This window comes from Meleagris gallopavo, chromosome 1 (assembly GCF_905368555.1).
Source record: "Meleagris gallopavo chromosome 1, MGAL_WU_HG_1.1, whole genome shotgun sequence".
Taxonomy (NCBI): Eukaryota; Metazoa; Chordata; class Aves; order Galliformes; family Phasianidae; genus Meleagris; species Meleagris gallopavo.
Window position 1 is genome coordinate 164165761 of NC_139404.1, and position 18217 is coordinate 164183977.

The following is an 18217-nucleotide window of genomic DNA, read 5'->3' on the forward strand; positions in this document are numbered from 1 at the left end:
TATCAAGGGATATCATTCAGATACTTGAAATGTTGTTGTCATTGCTGTTTTAAGATAGTAGTTGCCTTCTGTCTATATTTCACTAGTATGGTATTTGTAGGGATGGTGTAGTTATTCTAAGACATTTAAATGAATTTAAATGTTGAAATTGAATCTGTAAGTGAACCTGCACAAAAGAAGGCTGAGTTTGTTTATCATTTAACATGCGCTGGGTTAACCGTGGAAAATGGAATATTTATTTTTCCTTTCAGATATTTGGGGCCCCATCTTTTGATGATAAAATCCTGGAAGTTGTGGCTGTATTTGGTAGCATGCAGATGGCAGTTTCAAGAGTTATCAAACTGCAGCACCACCGGATAGCTCAGGTCTGTTTCTTGCTTGAAAGGATATAATATAGTTGTCATCAGTTTGGGATGCTGAAGTGTGGGGGTACTCTAGATGACCACTGCCCCACACATTAATAAAGCACTGACAGTGTTTTAATTTTAGTGGATAACAAATTGTCTTAAATGATGGATGAAGCATGAAAGTGCTACACCCTTGAGTCCAATCTGGAGAGATGCCACAGCTCCTAGTAATCAACATATTTCAGGTGGCCTGTCAGCTTGATTAATATTTATGGCTCTGTAAAATAACGTGTTTGTTCTTTTCCAGTGTCGGTCAGTAAAGATCACCATACTTGGTGATGAAGGGGTTCCAGTGCAAGTCGATGGAGAGGCATGGATCCAGCCCCCAGGAGTTATTAAAATTGTACATAAAAACAGAGCTCAGATGCTAACACGAGACAGAGTATGTGACAGAAAGTGTGTTATGATATACCTTTGCTAACATTATTTTCCGTAGTAATTTGACTTAGTTATAACAGGAAAAAACAGTGCTTAAAAGAATGTTTTGTAACTATTTATATAACTTATATAGTTACTTGTAGTTGTATCACTTCCATAATAAGCTAGATAGAGAATTGTTATTTTGTATGAGTGACACAGCTCTTTGTTGGCCTTTATCAGTTATATTAATGCTATTCCTGTGTTCTTATTATACATACTAAGAAGAATGGTCAAAATTTCATATATTTTCATTTTGAGGCACTAGGTATATGGACAATCAAATACTAGAAGTTTAGCAAATTGCAGAAATAGCAGGGTTCTATAATGTCTGTTTTTCCTGATAGCTTTTCAGATTTCTCTCCTGTCTCTCTGTCCTGCTAACCCTACATCCCATATGACAGTTCAGAAAGAAGGGACACAAGCAGAATCTAGTCCACTAGAACCACAAAACCACTAAAGTTCATACTTATCTGGGCTTACCATGCTAAAGGCTTAATTGTCAGTTCTCAGTTTTCTGTCTTCTACCTGTATCTTGAATTTAGTGTGGAATTAATGGCATTGGAACTGTATTCCAATTATTATTAAAATTATTAAAATGAATTATTAAAATGTTAACTTTAGGTTTGAACCTTGCTTTTCTTTCAGATCTGATCTTACTGTCCTCACAAAATGTATTTGTATAATTATGGCCTTTGCATTATTACAACTTTTGAAGACACTTGTTGAGGGTATGAGAGGGAGAGAGGAAGAGAGAGAAGTGGCACTTTCAGGAGTGAATTATTCTCTGTACTAAGTTTAAAAAAGAAAAGTAATTTAAGGATCTAGAGAGCTTATATTATTTATATAAAATTATGTGCAATTCCACATGCTTTTACATCTATAAACAAAAGTGCTGCAAATGCTGTGAACTGAATGTGTAATTCGTTTTGATCAGGCCTTTGAAAACACCCTGAAGTCTTGGGAAGACAAACAAAAGTACGATTCCTGCAAATCTGTCATTCGATCTCCCTTATACCCTCAACAGGCTGTTGAGTTGGCTACAGAAGAAGAAGTCACACAGGTCCAGCTGTGCTCACAAGCTGCAGAAGAACTTATTACAAGGTACAATAGAATAAGAAAACTCAATTTGGCAATCTATATACCAAGATTGAATCATTCATGCAAGTGCATGTGTAGACTTCGTGGTGTGTATTTTATTATTACTGTTTATTTTTTGAGGCTCAACTTGTTTGTGTATGTAATTGGTCAGAATTATCAGTCTTGAGAAAACTGACTATTTGAAGGAGTAGTAGATACAGAAACCTGGAAAGCATCTTTACGGAGAGACTTTTGATTGAAGCATCTCATGTTAATCAAAAGCAAAAATGTATTTACTGGGAAAAAGAAAACCCTGGAAATCTACGCTAGAAGTTAATAATGTGGATGCATCCATCTTATCTAATAATGCTGTGTTACCTAGATAGTCAATTAACTGATATTTATAGAACTTTATACATCTGATCTGTTCTTTTTGATGCACAGTTTACTAGAGGAGCTTTTGTCCTGGAACATTTTTCCATTGTTTATAGAGGGAATCTTGGCTATAACAGGTATAGGCATCTACATTCCTGATATTTCATACTGTGGACAGATCAATCTCAGGTGTTTCACTCTTCCTGGTTTTGTTTTTTTTTTTTAATAACATAAAATATTTTCCTGTTCCAGCAGCTTCTGACCAGATGAATCTTTTCTTCTGTTGATTTTTTGTTCCACCATTACTGCTTCCTCATCCATTTTTATTTCTCCTCCTCCTTTTATTCACATTTTATAAAAGATAAGCACTTTTCAATAAACATGGAAGTTTTTGTAAAACATTTTACAAGTAAACAGTTAACACACTAACATTCAAGGAGCCCAAGTTGCCATATCTTCATACCTTTTTGCATTCATTCACTCATTCATAGTTATTGTAGCTTTTTATTTCATTATTAATAGTCAAATTCCTCATCCCTGTGACCTTAAACACTTAAATAATATCATAGAATCAATCATAGAATCATAGAATGGCCTGGGTTGAAAAGAACCTCAATGATCATCTAGTTTCAACCCTCCTGCTATGTGCAGGGTCGCCAACCACCAGACCAGGCTGCCCAGAGCCACATCCAGCCTGGCCTTGAATGCCTCCAGGGATGGGGCATCCACAACCTCCTTGGGCAACCTGTTCCAGTGTGTCACCACCCTCTGTGTGAAAAACTTCCTCCTAATATCTAACCTGAACCTCCCCTTAGTTTATTTATATATATGGGTTGAGTGAGCTACTGGTATAGAATGATTCCATTGCCTTACTTGTTTTCAAGAACTTCTTTTGCAGAAGGTATTTTAGTAAAGAAGATGCAGCAATTTTCACAGAAAAATTTATTTAAAAAACAATTTAATTGAAACGTTATATGAAACTGTTGTTAAATTCATCATAATGATAATCTGTCATAAGCATCAGAAGTAATTCTTGAAGTGCCTGTTTAGTAGATGGTAATATGAAAAAGAAATACATATTTTTTCTGTGCTATGCTGGTGACTTACGTAGACATAGAAAAACAATGTAGATCATGGGTTTTTCAGCCTTCTGGCTTCTGTGGTCTGCAGTGAGTGAACAGGAATTGTCCAGAGCTGCATCTACTTAAGTTGCTCTGAAAGTAATACCTCCTAATTATTTCCATGGAAGCAGCAATAGATACAAAGAAAAGAATAATGCTATTCAAAAGAGCAAATTCTCAGCCATGAAACACTCTTTTTCTACATAGTCACCATGATTAGCTCTGGATTTTCACCAGAGATGAACAAGAGCCTGCATGCTGCGCTCGTAACAATCTGCACCAGCAGACCCACTGTGACCTTTCCCACTGTTGAAATGCACTGCCCACTGCCTCACTGTGCTCACATCCACTGTTAGATCTTCATAAGTCTTCAGCAAACGTCAGTGGATGTCAGTGGGCTCCATTTTTTCCACATGAAGGACTTCACTGTCACACCTGTGCTTTACATGCACTTCCATGTCTGACGCCATTTTGTCAGACTGCCTGTCTGCTGCCATCTGTTAAATGGTAACAGCATGTAATGGAATATTGGTGGGTATTCTTCATGAAGAATATTTAATACTTTTTAAGATACCTTCAAATAAGTTAACTTAATAAGTGATGGTTTTCCTTTGCACCTCATTTGAGTTAAGATTCCCACATTTTTGGGTACAGTTTTTGCTATGTCATAGAAGAATAAATCTCCAGTCTTATGGATGCCATTTATACGAGATGCTGAGTTGCTTCAGGTGATACTTGTGATTGAACTTCTGTTATAGAGAACTGTATTTCTTAAGTATTTCATAATTTTTGTATATTTTTTCCCATGACAATATTGCATACTGTTAAAAATTGCTCTTTAAGGGAGGTAAGAAATATTTTTCTCTTTTTCCTGTTTTTTTTTGTTTTGTTTTGTTTTGTTTTTTAGAATCTGTGAAGCAGCAAAAATACATGGCCTCTTGGAGCAGGAGCTTGCTCATGCTGTTAATGCATGTTCACATGCATTAAATAAAGCCAACCCAAGGTTTCCTGAGGTAAAGAAAGATCAGAAGTTTACATTAAGTTTTCATTATGTTTAAGTGAATACATTACAAGTAAATGTATGTGTGAAGTTATGACATAGAATCAGTTTGTACTCCCAGTTCACATATTGCAACATGTTGGGTGATAGTTAACAACGTTTTTATAAACAAGGCTCATAAATACATTTACCATACTCAAGTTTAAAATGAAATTGCTTAAACGATGGATGGATGCTGTATCCTCTTGTTTTTGTCACTCTTTCTAAGGTGAAAGTGAATGGAGATACACACAGATCACTCCTAAAGTATTGCCTCTCCTTTTTATTTCCATAGAAACTACAACAGATACAAACAGATACTGTTTGATAGAGCAAATTCTCAGCTACAAAACACTGTTCTTTATCATAGTTACTACCAGTAGCTATGCATGCCATGATCTTAACAGTCTGCAGCAGCAGGAGTGACCCACTGTTGCTGCTGCCACTGCTGAAACACGTCACCCACCACCTCACTGTGCTCACACCCTCTGTTAGGTCTCCATAAACGTTCAGCAAGTGTCAGTGAATGTTGATGGGTGCCATTTTTTCTGCTTGGAGGAATTCCACGTCACACCTTCATTTCATGTCAGACTCCATTCTGTCAGACTGCCCCTCTGCTGCAGTCTGTCACATGGCAAAAACATGTAATGGGATATTGGCAGGAAGGCTCAGCCTCTACTGCCGTGCCACCTCTGATTTTAGGGCTGATATAATGAAATAGGAAGCATGGCATTTGGAGTAGCCTTTGTACTTCCAGTTGTGAAGGTGCTGGATTGTGTAGCAGCGGGAAGTCTCAGCTCTGTGCATGAGTAGGGGAGCACCCCATAGCTGATCAATTTGGTAGGAATCACGTTCAAAGATTCTGAAATTTCTTAATGTGAATGTGAATTGGAAAAATCCATCTACAAAAGAGGGCGAAGAGTTCCCTCCTGATCTATATGGTATCTTAGAAAGCAGAAGATATAGTTTCTGCATTCATCATTATTCCACTCAGCTGATGTTCCCTTTTGTGAGTGTTGGGTGTTCGAAAGGCACTTTGATGACTGGATATGTGGAACATCTGAGTTTTTTTTGTGGTGGGGAAATAACCAAAGGGAAAGTTGAATTGGAGGCATAAAGAAAATATGTCTGTTGTCTTTTGAAAGCAGTGAAGAATTCAATCCATCTGTAGAGGAGATACACAGTTAGGGTGTTCATCCTGAAGCTGTGCAACAGTGCAGATTAGATCAAGCAAAATGATGTGCTAATATAGTTCTAAGCAGGAGTAAACCAGACTCATATCAGCAAAGAGCAAAAGCAGTATGCAAAGTAAGCTGACATCTACTTTCAGGCAATCGTTTAGATGTGTCTCCAGACACATTTAGAGGCATGATAAAGGCTCAACAAACTATATTACTACATACAGGTCAGTTCTTGTGGATGTGTTCATAGAAATTTTTATGCTTAGTTGTTATCCAAATGTTATGCACAGAATGCCAAAGGAGTAAAGGGCTGAGTCTCCTTCACAGTGGGTAATGCTGTTTCCAGGGGTTGGACCCAAAGATGAATAATTAGGTAGTCTTTCTACATACTTTTAACTGACCTAAGCTTATGGTAACTACGTTAGCTAACCTTTGGTTCTTAAAATATGGCTAGCAGCTAACTTATTCTAAAGATAAGGTGGGTGATTCAGATCAACAGTCCATTAAATGAGAAGCACAACTTTTCTACTGGCCTTTGCCATCCATGAAAATCATGAATTCATCTCACAGGGCCTGCTCACTGCTCACTCTTCAAGATTGTATAAGGTCATATTAAATAAAGTTGAGGAAAGACAGTAAATAGATAATACATTTTTCTTTTTTGTGATCTCAGTGCTGAAGAAGTTGTCACTGTAGTGCTATAAATTGATACATTTCTCCTGGAAGAATACATGGTGAATGCAGTAAGCACAAAGTACTTATTCTCAGTCCAACTAGCATCCCATCAAGTAATTTTTATGCTTCTTATTCCCCAGAGCCTTACCAGAAACACTGCCATGGAGATAGCTGTCAACGTGAAAGCCTTACATAATGAAACTGAATCTCTGCTAGTAGGAAGAGTTCCTTTGGTAAGTTGACAAAATACATGATTTTATTCCCTCATACTTGGTGTGATTTGTTCTTTGATTTAGAATAGTAGCACAGAATTTATGATGTGCAGTAAGCAGCTCTGTAAGGCCAAGTTGAAGATTTTACACTGCATTTATGCCTGGAATCAGAATGAGTTATGAATTCTTGTCCAAGGTTAGTGTGCATCTTCCATCCCTCCAGATATCTATAAGTCATTGCCTGGGCTGCCCTTTTTATTAGTCAGTGGAGAAAAATAATACCCCTGTTGAGGCTGATTCACCCCCTGTTGTCATAGAGGCATATCTTAGAAAAAGATAAATCATCTTCTGGAGGTTTAACATTTCAGAAAACTTCCGGAGTTCTATTATGTGACCACCTTCAGACTTTAAATAGAGCCTGGAGTGAGAACTATTCAGACACATACATTCAACTTCTACAGATCTAATTTGAGCAAGTAAATCTCACCTTTATTTTAATATCTAGCAGGAATTATTTTGTAACCTTTAACTGGTAAGTGTTCAAGAAACTTCTGATGATACTTAAAGACTTTTCGTCTTCTCCTTTGGCTAGTGTTTCTCTCCTTACAATGATGAAGACTGCTTAGGAATTGTTGTACCTGGATGTATAATCAGAAAATATCTTTATCTGACATTACGAAGAGAAAAAAAAGAGGTCAGGATTTCTTGCTGGTCCAGTTTTAGAGTAACAATATAATCAATAGTAAAGTTATATTTTCTTTGGATTCAGAAACAAATGTATTAACTTTACTGTTGAGTTTATAAATTAAAAGGAATGTTTAAATTAGGCTCAGTGAGACTATGAAACTTACATGAGCAGGTTCAGATACCTTTTTACAAGTGAAAATTGGTATAAGTCTGTTGTACAGAGGCCACTAAAGTTCTAAGAATGGAATGGAGTAGAATAAGTAGAACAGTTCAGTTTGAAGGTTCTTACAAAGACCATTAAGTCCAACTGCCTAACCACCTTTCTACCAGATATGTTGCCCTTCTCTAGAAACATTCAATTAATATCCTTTTTATATTGTTGGGCCCAGAACTGTACACAGTATTCAAGGTGAGACTGCACCAATACTAAATGCAGTGAAAAAATCTCCTTCCTCGACTTTCTTGCTATGTTGTTTTTAATGTATCCCAAAGAGCAGTTTGCTGTCTTGGCTGCCAGGGCACATTACTGGCTCATATTCAGCCTGCTGTCACCAACACACTGAGTTCCTTTCTCTGAACTGCTCTCCAGCCTGTACCTGTGTCCAGCATTTTGCCATTTCAGGTGTAGAACCCTTCATTTTCCTTTCTTGAGTTTCATGCCATCAATGATTGCCCAATGCTCCAATCTATCTAGATCCCTCTGCAAGGTCACTTGTCCTTCCAGAGAGTAATGACCTGAGAGTGCGTCTGACGTTTTTAAAACTGTCAAAGATTGGACTCATATGATCTATTTTATGAAGTTTTAGAAGGGAAAAATATTAATTAGTTGGTTTTGTCCAAGTAAATGTAAGTATATCTGTTGTTTTTTTTTGTTTGTTAGTTTTTTGTTTTGTTAGATTGTTAATAGTAACCCCCATTTCAGACTGAATGAGGAATCAATAGAGAAAAATTTTAGTTTTTAAAATGGTTTGGGAAGAGGAATTAGATAAAAAGTTACAAGTTGGAAATGCAACACTAAGACTAATGTAACTTGCCAAGCTAGTCTAGAAATAACATTATTATGGAAAGTTTTCAATTGAAACATTACTTCTCAACATGTTGAACTGTCCTATGTACAGGCTCTAAAGTTTAATTTAATTGACTTATACATCTGTTTTTTTACATATTGTAGTTCTGCTTCTCATTGTGGTCTGTGCATAAGTCTTCATGGGTCAAAGATATTTTTGTAATAAGAAATTGCTTGGAAGTTGTTTTCCTGAGATGTCTGTTGCATTCATTTGACAGCATTTTTAGTTAGAATTGTACCCACTGTCCACAATAACAAAGCATCCCAGTAGCCTTTTTGGCATTATTTTATAATTGCTGAGGCTACTTTAGACTATTAAATCACACTATTAAATCAGAGATATATGAAATGTAGGGCATTTCTTGATCTGTCAGCTACTACCTTCATACATGGTTCTCCAGTCTTTCTCCTCTGTCCTCTGGCAAACATTCTCTGTCTCTTTTTTTTTTTTAATTTTATGCCTCTTCAATTTTCCCTCATTCCTCTCTTGTGTGATCAGAGCTTCCTATAGATGTAAGTTGATGATTTTGTTACTTATACTACTTGGTAATTTTTTTCTTTGGTTGTCCTTTACCAGCTCCAAGTCTTTCCATTATGGCTTCTGAAGAGAAATGTAAATACATATACAATCTTTCACCTTCTATGAGATTAATAAATTGCATACAATGGTATTAGCTAGGTAACACTGAATAGTGAATTAGCTAGAAAAAATTTGTGGAATATCCCAGATGGTTATGGCTGGAATACAGCTTGGAAAAATTGTAAAATGTTGTTATGATTTGTCTAGATATTTTCCAAACACACCATTTCAATTTTTACTTTTTACAAAAACATTTCCAATCTGAAACAAAACATGATTTTCCAATATACTGAGGGAGAAGGATGGCAATATGCTTCATTTCAACTGAGTTGAGAAATAATCTGAGCTCATTGAAATAAAATATTTTCATATGAGAAATTTTGTTTGGCAATAAAATGAAAAAATCCTTAATTTTAAATGCCTCATTTCTAGTGTTAAATTTTATCTTAGGTATAACAATCTTTTTCTACATGTTATAGGAGGAGAATTTACCCTAAATTTGCTGATTTGCTAGCTTTTGCCAGTGTACTATACGTTTCTGTTGGTTTTATTTTTCCAGGAGCAATATTTGTAATTTGTTCTTACCATCAGATGAGAGTTTTTTGTCCTCAAGCAAAATATTTTCCTTTGAAAATCGAGCAATTAGATAAGTGAGAGAGAAATACTTACTTCATTGATTTATATAAAAACAAAAGACTGTTCAATTCGAAGAAATTGAAGGTTAAATAAAGATCGGAGTCTGTTTATGAGCACCAAATTCTTTCCCTAAATTCTGTGAGCCTTTAAAGAGAAAAAAACACTGCAGCAGAATAGAGCTGATATTTCCAATATAGCTATACTAAATGGCAATACCTTTGTAGTCCCTATTCTGAGAAGTGATAATATGTACCAACTACTGAAGCAAAGGAAAGAAGTTTCTGTTAGGTAAGATAAATGAATGCAGACTTCTAATTTATCACTAAACTCCTAAAAAGTCAAAATCTTTTTCCAGTGCTGGAGATTGAAGATTCTCTTACAAATCCCTTTTTAAAAATACATCAACCTGTATGTAACATCATTATCCTTTTCAAAAGGATATTTTGAACTGCTTTGGGCCTGCTTTTACTTCACAGAGAAAAAACGGTGTTCAGATTGCTTTATTAGTGCTTCCGAGCGATTCAGGATTCATTTCCTTACCACATAATGGTGCTTCACCAACACCAGATAAGCCTGGAGCAGCTTTGACGTGGATGAGCTGTTTGCCTTGCTCCTTCCTCACAAGTTTGACTCATGCAACAGCTGAAGAACACAGCTTTTGGATAGGGAGTGTGAGGCTCTCAAAGTATTTGTTGATAGAACCAAATTCCTGTAGGCTGGGAAGTCCCAAGATTTTTACACTGTCCCTACTTTTCCTCTTACGCTTTTACTGATAACTTTGGCTTTTTTTGTCTCCCCTCTGGGGCTGCAGTCCTGTCCCTTTTCCATTGTGATACCTTTTCCTTGCACCTTCAGCCAGCAACTGTGGCTATTACTCCATGTGACCTTTTAAGAAGGCATAGTGCAGATAGATCTTTATCATTCCTTCAGGGATGGAGTGTCTTAGTTAAGGCACAAGATCACTCAGAAGGTGGTGACGCACTGGAACAGGTTGCCCAAGGAGGCTATGGATGCCCCATCCCTGGAGGCATTCAAGGCCAGGCTGGATGTGGCTCTGGGCAGCCTGGTCTGGTGGTTGGTGACCCTGCACATAGCAGGGGGGTTGAAACTAGATGATCATTGTGGTCCTTTTCAACCCAGATTGTATGATTCTGTCCATTTCCTCTTATCTGACCATGACAAAGTGATCCATCATATTTTGCAAATAATAACTTGGGCCTACTACCATGTACTCATTTTTTCTACAGCCCTTTTCATATGAAGACTTTTATCTCACTGTTTATTTGCACTGGTTTGTGCAACAAACATACCTAGCTTTAAATGTTATATATTAACAAAACTAAAAGTACTGTTTTTCTGGCCTGCTTATAAACAGCAGTTGGAAGCACCCCATGAAGAGCTGTTGTCTGATGCTTTGCACAACGTGGAAATAGAGTTGAGAAAACTTGCTGAGATACCTTGGCTTTATTATGTTTTTCAGCCAAATGATGATGAGGTGAGTTTGATTAATACTTCCTGTTTCTAATTAGAATTATTTTTCTGTTAAGAGGAAAGAGTAAATTAGACTCCTCATAATCTAGAGATGCAGTTTCAGTGACGACGCTGTCTACTGTGAGCAAGTTTCTGAGCATAGGGCATATTTTTATTATATATTTTTCTCCCTCCTTGAAAATGTTTTGAATGGTTACTTAGGAAATGAAATGGGTATGGAAATAAATCCTGATATAATGCTTTACAGAAGTAAAATTTGGTCTTAGTTTTTGAGATTAACTATGAGTTACCGTCTCAAGTATGCTATTTAATTTAAAGTTAAAAGTTAATTAAAAGTAACTATGTCTATTCTTTCATGCAGGATCCCCCTCTGGATTATGCTAAAAGAAACAACAGAAGTACAGTGTTTCGCATAGTGCCAAAGTTTAAAAAAGAAAAAGTTCAGAAGCATAAGACCAGCCCTCAGCCTGGTATGTGTTCTGAAATTAAAAAAAAAATAGTAGCATTTGAGCAATACGTAATTTTGTGTTTAGGTGGGCTATTTTCTTCCTTTTTTTTTTTTTTTTTTTTTTTTGGTAAAAATTGAAATGCTGTGCTCCACCAAACCGAAAACTCTTCACCCTGATAAAGTGAAAGGCAGCTGAACTAACTGGTATTCTCATTAGGATGAAGATTTCCTTCAATGAGTTTAGAAAGCATTCGGTAGCATCCCAAGACTTTCAGATGAGCCAAAGAACTACTGCACAAATATTTAGATAGCAACTGTTTTTGTCATGAAACAGGACCTTTGTCTTCGCTGATGGTTACAGTTGATTAACTAACAGTATTACAAGCCATACATAAACATATCATTTCCCCACGAAGCTTCAATTCAGGTTTTTCAGGTAAATTTCAGGAGCTGTGTAATGCCTTTATCACACTGGTTTAATTAACCAGTTATTCTTAAATTTCAGATGAGTTTGAGTTCAGTAAGTTGGGCAAGTCAAACAAAAAGCCATGATAGCCAATATTGATCTTTTAATTAGTAGTAGCTGAACAAACTCCACTCTCCTCTCTTTCCTCTGTTATCCATGAACTTAATTCCTTAATATTATGTCCAGGAGTTAATCAGTGATCAAATGATCCTAAAACTGTTTCTACACCTTTGTCTTTTTAATGGACAACCTGCAAAATCTGCAAAATTTTGCCATTGTTGATTAGATTCTTAGATTTCAGATTAGACTTCAGATTCATTTCACTGTAAAACTAAATCAGCGTTGGATGATGTTGCAAAATTGTACCAATAAGTAGCATAGCTGTTTTTTAGGACTAATGTGGGCAACTAACCTTAGAGAACAATGTTATACAGAGAGCTTATTCATAGCCTGTGTAACATAGTAGCTTAAAGAATACTTGTAGCATTAATTAGTACTAGAAAATCTTAATTAAAACTGAACTTGCTTGCTGCCGTTGCTGTATATGAAGTATGGTTTATATATTAATTTTACCTGTTAATTAGCTTTTGAGGGCTTTCTCCTCTCCCTGGATGATAATTAATAGATTAACGGCATAAAGAAGAACAACATTGGATTTTTGCGTCACTGATCCTAAGATGGTTTGATGTGAATTTGTAGAGACATGAGGTTTTAAAGGCTTTACTGAAGAAACCGTAGTAAAGCTGAAAGCATGGCTGCAAAGCAAAGAACCCCAACTTTGTTTAGATACTTTCTCATGTTAACTGCTAACCTGTAACCTGCATGTAAAAAGGAAATTGTCGTTTTTTTTCTGGAAATGACACTTCTAACCTTTCCCTTCGCTAGCACGGCAATTCTACTCTGTTTTCCACTCTCTTTGGCCTAACCTTTGCTTGTAATGCATTTGAGCATGTAGAAATTAAGGGGGTTTTGCTCTTAACTTTGGTAGTTCAAAAATGGGGCACAGATGAAGTTGCTGCTTGGCTGGATCTGCTCAGTTTGGGAGAGTACAAAGAAATCTTCATCAGCCATGACATCCGAGGCTCTGAGCTTTTACATCTGGAAAGGCGAGATCTTAAGGTATTTCCTTTGTGCTACTTTTCTGCTATTGACCATTTTCTTTGACAAAACAACAACCAACTTTTCTTCTTTCCCTGCACTTTTTATATGCTTTTAGCTTGGCTTACACTGTGCAAATATGCAATAAACTAATATGCGCTGTCCTTTGGCCTGAATTTCTTAGTGCTGAGTTGTAATTTGCAACCAGAAATACCTGTGTTACGAGAGATTTCCTTTTTACACCTTATGTAGAATGACAGCATTATAACTTATGTCACAGGAAAAGCGTGATGATATCTTACTGACATCAGTGTAATATAATGTTATCTTGAAGAGATCACTGTTTCCACTAATCAGGGTCAGTATGGATCAGTTTCTTAGGCTAGTGTGATGATTTTGAATATATCTCCTGCAAGGTCAGCAGCTGCTTCAAGTGATTTATTGTGCATAAACTGGATAAAGTAAATTAATAAATGATGGCATTGGACGTACATGGCATTGGCATTTGTGCATCAGAGTTGACTTTCACTATAGCATTTCTCATTCCCAAACAACCTTTTCCTGCTTTTAGCTATATAGATTTAAAAAAGAACGTTTTCTTTTGTCTTTCTGATTACCTCAGAGTTTAGCAGAGAGAAATATTACCTAGCAATCTGAGATGGTTATTTGAGCTTGCTGGTCTTTTTCAAGAGTGATTTAAGTGCATCCATTGTATGTAATAGGGGCCATATCTTTGGGGATTCATTACATTAGTTTTTCTGGGAACTCAGTAGTAATGACTTCTTGATAATGTGTTTTGCAACTGCTTTTAGCATGTAAGAGAGGAAATAGGATACTGTATAAATGGCATACATTTACATTTAGAGTGCAAGTCATCACTCTAGGCACAGTGTGGTAGTCTCCAGATATGGGCAATACTTTCATGCAGATTAGCCATTTTTGTAAAGTTTCTTACATAGTTGGCAGTCCTGACACTGTAAGGTAGTGCTTGCACTCTGTGAGAGTTGCAGTAGAATACAACTGCTGAAGATAGATGTGTCTGATATGATGTGTTTAGTTGTTGTATATTATTTCACCTGTTGGTTCTAGATCACATAAGCTTCCTTCTGTGGAAGTTAAATTCCTTTCTTTCAGGATTGTACAAGCTAACCCCTTCATGCAGAAAACTGCATGGCAGTCCCTCCAGGCAAGCAACCGTAATGCTCCAGTGATGGATGTTACATGTAAAGTTTAACTGGGAAATTTAGCATCATACAATGCAAAATTTTGCTAAAATGTTAAGGAATGTTTATAAAAATACGATATCAGGTTTGTTGAAATGAAACGAATAGAATAGTTCAGTTGGAAGGGACGTACCAAGATAATCAAGTTCAGCTGCCAAAGGTGGTGGTTAAGGCCAATGTTAAACTGAACTGAACTTAAATAACAGAATATAGCATTCATCCTGCTCATTACATCTGGATCCTGATCTCTGCAGGTAGCTAATTAAGGGTGGCTCAGGAGTCCTGCATTTTTCTGACCAGTGACCTGGACTAGCATCAAGGTAGAATGTGATATGTAGGATCACATCAAGAGGTCACAAGCTGCCCTGCTAAATTTTTCTCCATTTGTCTATTGAGATGTGCAGATGAGTCTTCATTGCTTCTGTGAGCAGTACTCTACCTACAGCCTCTTCTCCAGTGCAAGGCTTGTGCTTTCTTGCCAGATTAATTGGCATTAGTCATCGATCCACAGTCTCTTAATCCATGTGCAGCATTTACCCTGGTGACCTTTCAGGTCTATGACAGGAAAAATAGCTGCCCATATTAATTCAATCCCTTGGGCTCACCTTTCTATCTGTGTCAGAAGTAGAAATGAAAAGCAGTAAAGAGAAGGATTTGATGGAACTCTCTTCCCTTGCAAGTGTCACTGAAATAGATCGATACTTTGACAGAAGAATTGGGTAGAATGTCTGTCTTTATATACCTGCATAGCTTGTGGACCTATTCCAAGTTAGCTATATGTGTGGCAGATGGCAAATGTTCCATGTGGAACTGGATACCTCTGTCCATCTATTCCCTCCAGTAATACCCTTTCTCTAATCTCATATTCCTGATTTTAGTTAGGGCAATCTTAGACTTCTGCAATGTTTGATTTTCTTTCCATTGAGGAAGGGCTGGAAATTGTGAAATGTGCTGTAGAAAAAAACAACGAGAGATTCATTGTGATTTTTTTTTAGCCTTCTTTCACGATTAAATTCATTGAAAAAACTAGACTCTAAAATAGATGCTGTCATTCTTAGCATTGACAGCTTGTCTCTATATGTACAACTTAGTAATAATCAGAACTGCAACATATTTGGTTGGACTAGGGTGATGTTTCCTTAGAACTCCATAGCAGTGTTGTCTTCCATGAAGGTTTTCCATGTCTCTTGTCAGCTTAATGAGGAGTGAAAGGCTAAGACTATGCTGAGGACTGGGGCATCTCATCTATATCTTTGTAGTATCACGTTTAGGAAAAGTTCTTGTGTGGAAAATGGTTTGTAAGTTTTACTAGACTGTAGGAACTTGTGATGTCCTTTGACACTGGCTGTGCCACTAGGGTAGGTTCTAATCTGGAAGATGTCCATAGTAAGCCCTGCTTATATAAAATGCTTGGTAGTTTTTCACTGGTGGTATGTTCTACCAGCAACATCTGTGGGGCAAACCTGGAATAAACAGTTGTTGGCTAAGCAGACAGAAGGCTAATCACTATTATGTAATGCAGATGAAAAACTGTGTCAAGCTGTTGCAATAGTTTTCATCAGCTTTTTCTTCCCCAGCGTTTTTGTGGTTTTGTTTTGTTTTTTGTTTTTGAGGATATTTTGATCTTTCCCTGCTGAAGACAATAGAGATGGTTAAAGTGGGTTGGGAGAGCATATGGAGGGGTTATCCTGTAGTTTTAAGGCCATAGCTAGGAAAAAAAACAGAAAACAAGCTGTTTTCTTCCTCATACTCTGGCTAGATATCCTTGGAGATCATTCTGGGAGTGATGCATGGAAGGCTTCTGTAGCAGACCTTTCTAGCCTGAGATAAGAGAATTTCTGCAGACTTTCCCAGATCAGTAGTAAACTGAGATAGCTTCTAGTGTCAAGAATATGTAACTCCTAATTTCCTTCAAACCAGGCTATTCCACAGACATGGAAATTCAGAGATTGGGGGGTTTTGTTTGTTTGGTTTTGTTTTTCTTTTTTTTTTGTGAGATAATTTAGCATAAATTGTGGTAAATCTCTTGAGATTCGCTGGTCTCATCTACATTATAGCACGTTCAACTAAGATGGAAACAAAACTGAGATCTCTACTCACTATAGCATAGGCATTGTTGATGACACTTTGAGAAGGCTGGTAGAAAAAGTGGCTTAGTTTTCTGGGAATTTTGTAATATCAGATCTTTTTTCTGATCTTTGAAGTCTGACAGTACGTTGCTATGTTGCTTATCCAATAATTCTACTCATGAGAACTGTTCTGAAAGATTTGGAAGTTCTTAAACTTACGTACATGTGGCTTCTTGCAGTTGGGAATGCGTCCTACAGGTTTTACGTCGGATAGAATTTCTGCCACAGAGCAACAGGGGAATTTCAGTAGTTTCAATACTCCTGCATACTTTTGAGTCATTGGAAAATTAAGTTTAGCTTAAATAAGAAAACATTCTCCAGCACCAAATTCACGATGAAAAAGGTTAGCATCATTGTTGGATGAGTTTAACAAGTTTGCCAAATCTCTTAACTTAAAAATGAGTGCTACTTTATAGTTAACTGTTTATTTTATTTTATTTTTCTCCGCAAACTGATATGAATATGCATTAGTGGAAACAAAATACAAATGCATGCAATGTTGAAAAATCAAGTATTTTTTTCTGATAGCTTTATGAACAGCACTTGGTTTGGGGACTCAAGCAGACTGTGAACTCTTTAATGTTGACACCTTTGTGCCACAGTGCTGTAACGAATGTTGGTGTATTGAGGTTATTTACACTTTTCTTCTGAAATAACAACCAGTTTTTTTTTAATCTCTAACATAACAAGAGTTCAGCCTTGACTCTTAAAATTAATGTGCCTGTTTAATCTATGCTTTTACCCCAAAATAATTAATTCATGCCAACCTTTTCTTGCTTTGATGAAATGCAAATGCAAAGTGAATTGCACGCTTTTAAATAATGTGCACTGCAGGTTTTCTGAGGTTTCTGTGACTGTAGAAGGTTAGATGCAGCCTTTATGTAAGCTTTTCAAAGAACGTTCTATATAGTTTCATTTTATATTCTGTATGAAAACAATTATTTCAAGCCATTAATTCAACTCCATTCCTTTTTATGTCTTCATAGTGGAAAAGTCTCCTACTAAAATGAAAGGATTTTTATTTCAGAAGGATAGATAGAGAAATTTGTTCAGACTTTTCTTTAATCACAGTCTGTTTATGTAGGGTTTATTCTACAAATTACGATACTATTTGAATCCACCACTTGCTCAACATGAGCAACACAAGGATTTTAAAGAGTTTTTCAAAGCTGGGTTTGACAGACAACAGAAGCAGGTTTCCACCAACATCAGATGAAAATTCATTAGTGCAGTTGGGGATCATTAACACAGCTGGGCATCCCGTTCTGTTTCTCTGACTATTGGACCAGTAAAAATAGGAAAAGAATGTTCTTTAAGCTGTTACTAATGCTGGAAGAGTTTTGCTGCAAGAATTTCTTGCCTTTTGTCACTTATGCAGAGATGGGTCCAAGAAACTGATATTAGAAATACTTAAACTGATATGTTTGCATGAGTGGTGCCTAAAAGAGATCTGCATTTGTGTTTCTACCATTTCCTTTAGGATGTGACAATCATGTCTATGAGAAATTTTTTCCAGCTCTCTAATCATCAAGGCAGTCCATGTTAGGAGGCTGAACCATTTTAGAATGAAAAACAAATGCTTACCTTTTCTATTGCTCTCTGAAGGGAAGTTGTCCTACATGCCATTACATCCACTTTCACTTGAGAAATTGGGGATGTGTGTGCTATTTGCTTAAGACAGACATCATAGGGCCACAGATCAAGTAACATAGCTGGACAGAAGGTCTAATCCATCTCATCCTACCAAGCATTTGATTACTGCATTAGAGAGGAGGGGGAGATTGTTCATTTTTCTAGAAATTACGTAGAGATTTGTACTTAGAAGTCAAGCAAAAGATGTTTTTGAAAGATTGTAATACTTTTGGTTATATGGTTATTCCAGGTAA

At 36.6% G+C, this 18217-nt stretch overlaps 1 protein-coding gene across 5 annotated transcripts in view; it reads left to right on the top strand.

The window, feature by feature from the left end:
- The window catches only part of DGKH (diacylglycerol kinase eta), a 168537-nt gene that overhangs the window by 138334 nt on the left and 11986 nt on the right, over nucleotides 1-18217 (top strand). For 4 of the 5 annotated variants that reach the window (XM_085215804.1, XM_085215806.1, XM_085215805.1 and 1 more), the window contains 8 exons: nucleotides 252-365; nucleotides 655-789; nucleotides 1762-1928; nucleotides 4308-4413; nucleotides 6436-6528; nucleotides 10852-10971; nucleotides 11329-11437; nucleotides 12870-13000. In XM_085215804.1, the coding sequence (XP_085071930.1) occupies nucleotides 252-365; nucleotides 655-789; nucleotides 1762-1928; nucleotides 4308-4413; nucleotides 6436-6528; nucleotides 10852-10971; nucleotides 11329-11437; nucleotides 12870-13000 (975 nt within the window). The remainder of the gene's footprint in view (nucleotides 1-251; nucleotides 366-654; nucleotides 790-1761; nucleotides 1929-4307; nucleotides 4414-6435; nucleotides 6529-10851; nucleotides 10972-11328; nucleotides 11438-12869; nucleotides 13001-18217) is intronic. The other variant, XM_085215803.1, reaches the window with a different exon arrangement.